Source organism: Pyrgilauda ruficollis, unplaced genomic scaffold (assembly GCF_017590135.1).
Source record: "Pyrgilauda ruficollis isolate IOZ18807 unplaced genomic scaffold, ASM1759013v1 scaffold39, whole genome shotgun sequence".
In the NCBI taxonomy this organism is placed as follows: Eukaryota; Metazoa; Chordata; class Aves; order Passeriformes; family Passeridae; genus Pyrgilauda; species Pyrgilauda ruficollis.
Genome location: NW_024525378.1, coordinates 5,239,779 through 5,250,329, shown reverse-complemented (window position 1 = coordinate 5,250,329; position 10,551 = coordinate 5,239,779). Strand labels below are relative to the sequence as shown.

General features: G+C 58.8%; 4 protein-coding genes across 4 annotated transcripts in view; 1 reads left to right on the top strand and 3 right to left on the bottom strand.

The window, feature by feature from the left end:
* The window catches only part of ZBTB48 (zinc finger and BTB domain containing 48), a 4,990-nt gene extending 4,610 nt beyond the window's left edge, over window positions 1–380 (bottom strand). Inside the window, exon 1 of the mRNA XM_041476632.1 lies at window positions 1–380. This exon is cut by the window's left edge and continues 250 nt beyond it. Coding sequence (XP_041332566.1) covers window positions 1–319 — 319 coding nt within the window. The 5' untranslated portion in view covers window positions 320–380.
* On the bottom strand, window positions 341–1,431 carry LOC121358438 (taste receptor type 1 member 1-like). The gene has a single exon (XM_041476627.1). The coding sequence runs from the start codon at window positions 1,404–1,406 to the stop codon at window positions 468–470; it is 939 nt and encodes a 312-aa protein (XP_041332561.1). The 5' UTR covers window positions 1,407–1,431; the 3' UTR covers window positions 341–467.
* Window positions 1,432–2,113: 682 nt separating this feature from the next.
* Window positions 2,114–4,545, bottom strand: LOC121358400 (taste receptor type 1 member 1-like; the record flags this gene model as incomplete). Its single annotated transcript, XM_041476558.1, has 4 exons — window positions 2,114–2,359; window positions 2,531–2,743; window positions 3,078–3,854; window positions 4,177–4,545. Coding segments are annotated over 4 exons (1,599 nt in total), but the record flags the coding sequence as incomplete, so codon positions are not given.
* NOL9 (nucleolar protein 9) lies at window positions 4,542–9,950 on the top strand. The gene is made up of 12 exons (XM_041476621.1): window positions 4,542–4,999; window positions 5,070–5,295; window positions 5,467–5,594; window positions 5,727–5,865; window positions 6,074–6,170; window positions 6,600–6,697; window positions 7,441–7,602; window positions 7,763–8,048; window positions 8,132–8,243; window positions 8,598–8,775; window positions 9,200–9,333; window positions 9,656–9,950. The coding sequence occupies exons 1-12, from the start codon at window positions 4,706–4,708 to the stop codon at window positions 9,776–9,778; spliced, it is 1,977 nt and encodes a 658-aa protein (XP_041332555.1). The 5' UTR covers window positions 4,542–4,705; the 3' UTR covers window positions 9,779–9,950.
* Window positions 9,951–10,551: the final 601 nt, after the last annotated feature.

The window sequence follows — 10,551 nt, the reverse complement described above, 5'->3', positions numbered from 1 at the left end:
ACAGCGCCACGGCGTCGGGCACGCCGAGCTGCTCGGCGGCCGCCAGCAGGCGGGCGCGGTTGTGCGCCGTGAGCGCCAGGCGCCCCGTGTAGAAGAAGTCGAGCAGCAGCTGGAAGGTGTCGGCGAGGCCGTCGGGCAGCGCCACGGGCCCGCCGGGGCCGCAGGCGCGGAAGAAGCGGGAGCAGCTGGCGAGCACCGGCCAGTGCGCGCGGAACTCGCGGCCGCCCACGCCGAGCGTGGCGTCGCAGAACTGCCCGGCTGCGCGCTGCCGGTTCAGCTCCCGCAGCACCCGCACGCTGTGCGCCGCCGCCGCCGCCATGGCCGCGCACCGGAGCCTGCCGGCATCCGCCACCGCCGGACGTGGCGTCAGCGGGCGCCGGCAGTGACGCTGTGAGCGGCCGGGGCGGGCCGGGGCCGAGGGTCGGTCCCGCGGCGGGGTAGGCGCGGTGCGGGTCGAGCCCCGCGGCTCAGGCGGCGGCCAGGCGGCGCGTGTACTCCTGGATGGCCATCTGGAAGTGTTCGGCCGTGTTTTGGTGCGGCCGCAGCAGGATGACGAAGGCCCGCGGCACGAAGTACCCGCCCAGCAGTGCTGCGAGCGTGCCCAGCGTGCCGAGCACCCGCGCCGCCGTATCGGCCCGGCCGCGCAGCGCGCCCTGCGAGCAGAGCACGGCGGCCGAGCAGCCCATGTGTAGCAGCAGGCTCACGGTCAGGCTCTTGGCCTCGTTGTAGGCGGCGGGCAGGTCGGTGCCCGCGTAGCTGAGCGCGAAGCAGCCGGCGCTGAGCAGCACCGTGTAGGCGATGGCGGCGTCGGCCGCGCCGCTCTGGGCGCACTCCAGCACCACCCTCTCGTCCCACACTCCGTACTCCCGGCGCGGCACCGAGGGGCTGACGGCCTCGGTGGCCACGCACAGCGCCACTTGCACCGCCGTGCTGGCGGCCACGAACAGCACCGGCCCGTGGCGCCGCATCCAGGCCTCGTAGAGCGCAGGGCAGCGCGCGTTCAGCTTGAAGATGCAGAGGATCTGGAAGGAGCGGGTCGCCACGCACGAGAGGAACACGGTGAAGCTGATGGCGAAGAGCGGCACCCGCAGCAGGCACGCCGCCTGCGAGGGCTCCCCGAAATAGCAGAAGAGGCTGCTGCAGGTGCAGGCCAGGGAGCCCAGCATGAGGAAACACGTCTTCCCGCCCGCGGACTTGACCACAGGTGTGGAGGCATTGAGGGCGAACAGGACAGCCAGCGCCGCTATGAGCAGCATGAGAAGAACAGCCAAGGCCAGCAGCACCCAGGAGAGGGGCTCGGACCAGGACAGGAACTCGATGGTGCGGTTGAAGCAGACCTCGCTCCCTGCTGGGGCCCACTCATCCAAGCCACAGGCCTGGCAGTCAAAGGGGTCTGTGGAGGACATGGACACCTCACGCACCTCGAACCCGGTAAGAGCTCTGCCACGGTGCAGGGCCCGGCCCGCAGCTCCCTGGGCTCTGCTCTCCCATTGCACCTGCAGGTGTTCCCAGCCTTGGGGTAGCAGAGAGGGCTCTTTTCCCAAAAGACCCTCCCACCTAAAATTGGCCCCGTGGACTCTCCCAAAATCCATGGCCTGGGCTGAGGCAGGGGCTCAGCTATGTGAGACTCGGGGCCATGGAGGCTGTAGGTGGGAAGGGGCCCATGCATCAAGCAGTAACCGGGGAAGGATCTGCAGCAGCTGCTGTTCAATGGGACAGTACCATGTAGGGGGGCTTTCTGCTCCCACTGTCCCCAGAGCTGCCCCTGCCCACTCCACAGGCCAAGGGTGTTGAGGCACTAGCTGCCAGGAAGGGATTTGTTGTTGTGGCTGGTGATTCTGTGGCAGGAGACATTTCCATATGCCAGGTGCTGATGATCACGTAGTGCGGAAGCCCCGTGTGCCATCTGGGGCACAAAGGCAACCACTAGGTTGAATTTCCCTGGCAGAGGATGCGGTTCAGGGAACAGCTACCAGGCCGGACATCCTCATTCCCTGGCCACAGGCAAAGGGGCTGTGTTTGCCCAGGTGGGCTCACCTGTGGGCAGTACTCCCCGGAAAGCATGGGGCATGGGCTTTGCATACCCACTGGTAAGCAAACAGGACCCACTGCCTTCAGGTCAGCTCAGAGGTTTCACTGACCACAGGAGGTGAGAGGCTGGGAATGGTGAGACAGGAGCAGGTGGTAGGATGTGGGCAGGGGAGGAAAGGGCAGGAGCAAGCCCTGTGGTGTACTGACCCGATGTGTTCAGGAAGGTTCCTGGTGGGCAGACCACACAGCTGAAGCAGCATTTGTGGCGACTCTGCTGCAGCCGCATCTCTCCTGGCTCACAGGCCTCAGAGCACACTGAGCTGGGAGCCTGCCAGGAGCACAGACAGGGTCAGGCTGGCAAGCAGCAGCACTCTGGCACCCCCCCATACTGCCTCAGCCCTCAGTTTTGCCCTGCTATGAGGAAACACCCCAGAACTGGTGGCATTGGGATTCAGACAGCTCAGAAGTGAGCAATAAAGACCTGGGTGCAGAACAGTACCTGGCCATCTTCTGTGTGCCACAGGATTTTGCCTGGGTCGATGCTCAGCCTGTCAGGGTTCACACGGAAGGTTCCTATCACATCAGAAGCCCAATTTGGGCCCAGCCACTTCCACATGACAATGTCATAACCTTTTTGAATGTCCCCGTGGGCATCGAAAGAGATTCGGCTCTTGTACAGCGTGAAGTTTACTTGCCTAATCTTTTGTAGGAGCTGTAAAACAGAAGAGTAAGAGAGGAGCCCTTCCAGTGGCACGACTCCTGCCACTGGAGGGAGATGTGCTGGAGGACGCTTCCTCTGTCCTGCAGCTGCTTTCAAGCCCTCCAACATCTGCAGGAAATCCCATTCAGTGAGGGCCTGGTGGAAGAGGAACAAGTGACCTAGGATGGAGTCTAGGTCTAGGTCTTGGCTGCTCTGACTGTGAGGGGCAGCTGAAGCCCACAAGGGTCTTCCGCTGGGATTTGAGCCTTTGAGAAAGACAGGAAACCTTTGGGCACAATGGAAAAATGGGATCCTCATGGATCTTCTTCCACGAGGTTGCTCTTACCTGCCAGGGATAGACAGTGCCTTTGCTGCAGGCCCCCGAGGCACAGCCCAGCAGGTCATGGAGGCCATGGGCCACAGCATACACGGCCGAGTACACGCTGAAGGAGCCTTGAGCGTCATACATGTCGGGGACAGTGGCGAGCGCACGGCAGCCGGTGCAGCGCTGGGTGCAGTCCAGCCGTGCATTCCCCACAGATCCCCTGCCTGCCTCTGCACTGCTGGCACACTCAGCCACAGCACCTTCCTCCCACATCCTCCAAGCTTCAAAGCGTTCCAGCATTGTGGGCTCTGGCTTCTCTACTGCCATCCCCAACACCGAACCGATGGTCTGGATGCCAGGAACCCGCCAGATAGTTTGAGCCAACGACCAGTCTTCAGAGGCCACCCACACCATGCCCGTGACATTCCTCTGGACCACCACCTCGAAGAACGGCAGAACGCTTCCTCTGTTGGAGAACACAACAGTGACATTGACCTTGACATCTGTGAGGATTCGGACCAGGTTGTGAAGCTCTGGGTTGCTGGCGTCCGAGTTGGCGGGGATGGTGCCTCGGTAGGCCACGCACGCGTTGCTTGCGGTCAGCAGCTCCTGCAGGGCATTCAGGCCAGCCCTGCTATAGATGTTGTCACTGCCCAGCAGTGCCACCCAGGTCCAGCCAAAGTGCTGCAGCAGCAAGAAGATGGCCTTCACCTGCTGCCTGTCGCTGGGGATGGTGCGCAGGAAAGAGGGGTACAGCCGCTTCAGGCTCAGCAACTCCATGGAGGCTTCGTAGCTGATCTACAACAAGAGCCAGGGGAAAGGGGGTTGCACTGGCCCAGGCAGCTGCACCCCTGATTGCTAATGGCACGGGCAGCCTGTCCTGGGAAGACTTGGAGCTGGGCAGGCAGTGGACCTAGTGCCAAGCGTGCTGAAGCAGGAGAAAGCTGTGATGGATGGCAAGACAGCCCACTGACTGCCTGAGAAAGAAGATCCTGTGACAACACACACAGAGTGGCTGCATTTCCAGCTCTACCACGCACCTCAGGTCTGAGCCCACCCTCCCTGAAACCATCACTCCTTGGGATCCCTGGTTTTCATCAGCCATAGAAGCTGCACTTACCTGTGGTACAAGAAAGAGGCTGAGAACTGCGGCTGTGGTGAGGGCCAGCTGGGTGCTGTCAGGGCCAATGACAGCCACAGCCTGGGGTTCATAGTGTTGGAAACTGGGGAGCACCTGGACATCCTGCCTGCCCTTTTGAGCAAGGGCACACAGCGTGGCGTGGAAGTTGGTAGGCTCAGAGCAGGTATCATAGATTTCGTAGCCCAGGGTGACATTAGGGAGCAGCGTGGTGGAGTTGTTGATCTCCTCCACAGCGAAGCGCAGGGCTTGGGACAGGCAGTAGCCGTGGCTCTTGAAGGAGGCGCTATGGAATCGAGAGTGCTCGTTAGGGAGGCCAGAGCACCTTGGGGGCGCGGGCAGCGCGGGCACTCACTCGTCGCAGCCGCGGACGAGCAGGCTGGCCTCGTCCCGGTGCGCCTCGGTGTGCAGCGGGAACAGCCCGGCCAGGCGGTGATCGCCGCGGAGGGTGAACGAAGAGGCGGCGGCGGCGGCCGCGCAGAGGCACAGGCGGAGCAGCGCGGGCGGCAGCATGGTGCGGGGCAGCCCCGCACCGCACGGGCGGGCGGCTCTTAACGGGGAGGCGGGGGCGGGCCGAGGGGCGGCCCCGGGAGGCGGAGGAGGCTCGGCGGTCATGCCCGCGCGGCGCAGCCGCCCCCGCCGGGCTTCGGCCCGTGCCCCGACCCGCGCGAGCCGGGCGGAGGCAGCCTGGCGGGAGTTCGCCGCCTCCTTCACTCGCATCGGGATGGTGCCGCCGGCTGAGCCGGGGCTGGTGGCCGTGGAGGCGGCGGAGGGCTCGGCAGTGCTGCTGCTGGAGCCGCGGCAGGTGAGCAGCGCCCACAGCGCGCCGGCCGCGCCGCGCCCCGCACCGCCTGACCGCCCGCTCTGTCCTGCAGGCGCTGACCTTCACCGGCAAGTGCCGCCTGCGCTGCCTCTATGGTGCCGTCCGCCTGCTGGGCTTCGCCGTGGCCTCCCACCACTCGGGACTGCCGGTGTTCTCGCCGGCCACGCACTGCGCGCTCAGCCTGGAGGCGCTGCCCGGCGCCCGCCCGCCCGCCGCCGCCCTCCGCCAGCTGCGCGCCGCCGCCCGCGCCGCCATGCGCTCGCACCGCGTCCTCCGCCGTGAGTGCGGGACGGGACCGGGGCGCGGGCGGGCGCCATTTCACGGGCGGTGCGGGGAGCGGCCATTTTGTGCGCGGGGCGCTGCGCAGCGGGTGGTGCCATTTCGCGGGCGGGCGCGGGACTGAGGGTGATGGCGGGACTGAGGGTGATGGCGGCACTTGGCTCTTTCAGCGGCGCGGGTGAAGGTGATGGCACGGTTCTCTCCCGACTGCGCCGTGGTGCTGCTGGAGCACCTGGACACGCCGGTGACGCGGTTCCTGCTGAGCCACCCGCCGCTGTCGCGGTTTTTCGAGCCCCAGGTGAGGCGGCGCGGTGCCTGCCGCTCCCTGTGCCGTCCCCGCGCCGCCCGTGCAGAGCCAGCGGCGGCCGCCCTGTCAGCGCCAGGCCGTGGCCTCACGCAGCCCGTGCTGAGTGCTCACCCTCTCGCCTAGAAAAAGGAGCAGTCTAACTTCACGCCAGAGGACGCGGTCCTGGCGTCCGTGGGCATCATGAAGTGCAGCCCCGACCGCGGGCTGCTGTTGTCGGAGACCACGTGCCTGGCGCTGGAGGAGCTGATCCAGGCCTGCTGTGGTGAGTGCAGGCCTTTGGCCGTGTTGTGGCTTCGGTAGCCTGAAAAAAAAGAAAATTCGTGAGGCATTCATGAGCTAAAGAAGTGCACAAGCTGATCGAGGGTTCGAATTTTTCTTTATGAAGAATGTGCGTCTAGGGCTTAGGCATTGCCTAGGGTGGGTCGGTGATGCCAGCATCAGTCCAGTTCACACTCTGCTTTTCTTTCTAGCGGAAGATGAAGGTGTCCCTGTGGTGCTGGTGTGTGGCCCAAAAAACACTGGGAAGTCAACATTCAACAGATACCTAATTAATCTGTTACTGAACCGGTGAGTCTTTCCATGTTCTGCAAGCCTTTATGTGCTATGTGAAGTTTAGGAAAAGGAAAAAAATAAATGTTTGACAGGTCTCTCAGAAGAGCCATCAGAACTCAAAAGGTGCATAGCTTTTAAACACAATAATTCAGAAAAACAGATATTCTTGTATTGAGTGATTTCAGAAAAGTTGCCTCCTTAACATTTCCATTGAAATACTGTTAAATTGCTGCCTTGGAGTGTGTGAGCACATTGGGCACCAAGCAGTTTGGGCTTGGTAAGAGAGTTGCAATAGCTAGAAATGCACCATGAGTGTGGTTGAGGGAAGGAGAGATTAATGAATTTTAGCTTTGCAACCTGGAACAAAATCTGACTGCTCTTCTGATATGTTCAGGTCGTGTAGTTCTTTTGGTGGATGCTAACACACAGTCCGTCTCCCTGCAGCCTTCCTGTGGTGGAGTACATGGAGTGTGACATTGGCCAGACAGAATTCACTCCGCCCGGGTGCGTGTCCCTGAGCAGCGTCACGGAGCCCGTTCTGGGTATGTGTTCCACTGCTTCTGCGGTTACAGAGACCTGTTCCGTTTCTGAAATGAACAGGCTGTTCTGGGTAGAGGCTCTGCTTCAGAGGAAGCTGCTGCCACAGCTGTCAGAGTTTCCTGGGGAGAATAAACCAAGGGCTGTTGAAGTTTTCTTGTAGGGGCATTTAAGCTCCCTGAGTAACATGGAGCTGTTTAAAGAAACACGATGTTGTAGAGGTGGTAGTACATGCTAAGGTGTATCAAAGGGGATGTTCTGCCTTTCAGAGGTGAAAGGTCTCCTTGGGAAAATCTGTATCTGTAGATAATACTAACTTGAGAAATCCAAAGTGGATCTGCACAGATTGGGGCTGCTGTGATGAGTGGGAAAAACAGAGTCCAGGAAACTGCTGGAGTTTGTAGTCTTCCAGATCTGGGTTACTGTCTAAAAGGACATTTCCAGGCTGGTTTGCTGTTTAACCAGTTTGTCATACAAACTTTATCATAGAAACTTGTTCTTTAAAGATTTGCAAGTGTGTAAGCAGTGATTTCAAACAAAAACCCACACCAAATACTAATCTGAAACAAACAAAACTCCCAGCCTGCAAGTGACAGACCAGTTTCCCCTACTGGCAGGCTGTGCAAGGACAATTGGCATGTGGGAAGAGTGGGTTATTTCGGGAGAGGAGGCGTGTGGGTGGTCAGGGACAGCAATGTTTTGGTGTGACCTGGGGAAGGCACTGGATGTTCGGTGCTCTCTTTGCCAGGTCCCCCCTTCACTCACCAGCAGATGCCCAGCAAGATGGTGTATTATGGCCAGACCAGCTGTGAGCAGGACACAGAGAGGTACCTTGATGTTGTGAAATACGTGTTCAGCTACTACAAGAAGGAAGTGCCTCTAGTCATCAACACCATGGGCTGGGTGAAAGGTAAACAGGGTTAATCTGCTCTGGAGAGGTGTGGGAGGGAGGTAACAGCGGCACAGACCCACGTGGAACAAAAATTCACAGCATGTCCACCCTGAGCTAACGCTGCTGTGCCACCTGTCGCAGTAGTAGCAGCAGTTGTGTGTTTCCTGTGCTCCTGAAGGTGAAGGGCTGCTGCTCCTCATCGATATCATCCGGCTGTTGTCACCCAGCCACATTGTTCAGATGGACATGTGTGACTGGAAGGCCATGCCCCCGCTGACGCCTGAGCACGTCCACTTCAGCGCCGGGCTGCACACCAAGGGCAAGCAGCAATCCAAGTGCAAGCAGCTGGGAGTGGACAGCATGGAGAGCTGGAAGTACTCTGAAGGGGAGGATGTGTCAGCTCCACAGCACAAGCTGCTGTATGTCCATCCAGAATTCCCTCGGGCAGGGGTGGCAGGTGAAGTGTAAGTAGGATGTTGAGTGCTCTGTGAGGTCCCTGGGCTGAACAGAGCCACACGTCGTCCTTGACATGGGGTTGTTCTTTCAGGCGAGTGCACAGTGGCATCCTGCGTGACATGTCCATCCTGGGATACCTGGGGCACCTGCAGAGCCCCGACATTGGGGCAGTGCTCCCGCTGCACAGCCTGGTGCCATATCAGGTAAAGGAGCTTTTTGGGATGGTTTGCCAGGGAATGTGCACAGAGCCCAACCTGAAGTGATGGGCAGTTCTGTTCCTACTGCATATGTTTCTCAGAAGAGGGACAAACCCTCTAATCTACAGAGTGACTGTATTCAGGATGTCTGGAAGCCAAGCTTCTGTCAAGTTGCTGGTGTGGCACGTGTGTGCTGTGTGTCCTGCATGTGCAGGTGTTGGTGCAGAAGCTGCTTTGTGTGCCCTGCCATAGTGCCTGTGTGTAGGTGTGGTGGGGAGTGTGCAGGGTCTTATCTCAGAACTCAAACTCAATCCATGTGGAGCTGATGAGCACTTTTCTCTCTTCTCTTTCCCACCTCAGGTACCTTTTAATGCTGTTGCACTCAGGGTTATTCACACAGATGTTGCTCCCAGCAACATCATGTATGCAGTGAACGCCAGCTGGGTCGGGCTCTGCTGCATTCCGGAGGAAGTGCGGTGCCAGACCGAAGGGCCAGTCCTGCTGACACAGACACCAATCTGCGACTGCCTGGGCTTCGGTGAGCACACCTGGAGCTCTGCTCTCACCTGCCGTGTTTAGGCAGACAGGTTGCATAGTGATGGAATTATCTACTCTTTTAAACCAGCTGGAGGAGTGGGATGAGTGTGGCGTATTCTCTGCTGTTAGAGGCTGTTTTGCAGTCCTTGGACTTTGGTTAACAGGTGGTAAGAGCTGTGGGGAATGTCCTTGAACGGTGCCACTCAGAGCTTCTCTCAGAACTCCACAGTGACTCACTTTCCAGTTCACGTTCTCGAAAGCACGTCCCATGTAGCTTTTGCAAAATTACAGTAGTTGTCTCAGTTTCCTTGTGACTTAAGTTAATGTTCCAGTTTGGACTTTGGTGCTCAGTCATGTAGGGATGTGATAGTGAGCAGGGATACTTAGTGACTGAGCTTTGCATGTGGGTTTGTTTTTTTTTTCAGGAATTGTCCGTGGAGTTGATATGGAGAAGAAGCTTTACCACATCCTGACACCAGTGCCTCCAGCGAATCTGAGACTAGTGAATTGCCTGCTCCTTGGGAACATCGCCATCCCTAACTGTGTGCTTGTGGACCAGGTAGGAGCTCACAGGAGGGGTGGGAGTTGGCTGAGCTGCAGCTGTCTGGCAGATTTTCCATTTTCTTATTCCTGAGGCTGATGCGTGCTGGGAGATGCCTCGGCATCAACAGATGGTTATCTCTCTGTGAAATTGTCCTTAAGCATAGAAACCTTGGGAGAACAGAATGTTATGCTCATGTTTCAGATGCCAAAGTGGGGTTTGGTGATTGCTGAGTCCTTCCTGCCGTCAGCTCTGTCAGCCTGGGGAGGGATGTGGTTCCCCCTGTGCTGAAGGTGCAAGTTCTTAAAGTTGTTTCTCGTTTAATTTTTCCATTTTGCAGCAAGGAATTGAGGGAGAGATTCCCTATGTCACATCCGATTACAACTACAGTATCATGGGCTCAGGGAAACTGAGGAAGAAGAAGCAGCATTTGAAGAGAAGATTTGAGTGTGATTACACTTGAATCCTCAGGATGCTCAGCCTGGGTTTGTTCATGTGGGACCTCGGGTGGTTGCAGAAGCCCTGGGTGCTGCAGAGGCCCTGGGCAGGTAGATGCTACAGTGGGGACAGTTTTGATAATGTTTTGTATGTTTAGTTTGTATTTTTGGTGTTTTGTAATAAATATCTATGGTAAACACTGTGCTGGTTTGGATCTTTTCCTAGCCTAAGGCTGACACAGCCAGGGGCATTGCACCACGCTGGTCAGACCTCCTCCCACAGCGTGCCTGGCTCTCAGAGAGCTCTGGGTGTCAGTGATCCACAGTGCCCTGAGCAGAACTTCACTGTCCCCTGGGTTTGGGGAAGGGCCCGTGCTGTGGTTCTGGCACTGGCTGACCCATGGCTCTGGGTGTCCTGCTGGTCAAGGAGAGGGGAGGGAAGGGGAGTCCCTGTCCCCCTGAGTGACAAAGCTGCTCGGTGCTGCGCTGTCACAGCCCACCCTGTCTGTGCACTGGGACTGCTGCCTCCTGCCTGCCCTGTGCTGTCCCTGCTGCCTGTGTGGTGCTGCAGGGAGAGCTCAGTGCCCTGAGCACGGGCTGGGAGCAGCTTGGGCTGACTTTGATGTCCCCAGCTCTAAGGGACTGTGCCATGGATAGAGGGTAGTGGGATGGGATTGGGGTGGATCTTGTGACCCAGGTGCTGCATGGAGCACTGGTGTGTGTGGCCTTACCTGACCCCACCAGCTCTGCCCCACTGGGACATGGGAGGATCTTTATTTATTTTTCTTCCCAGCCCTTT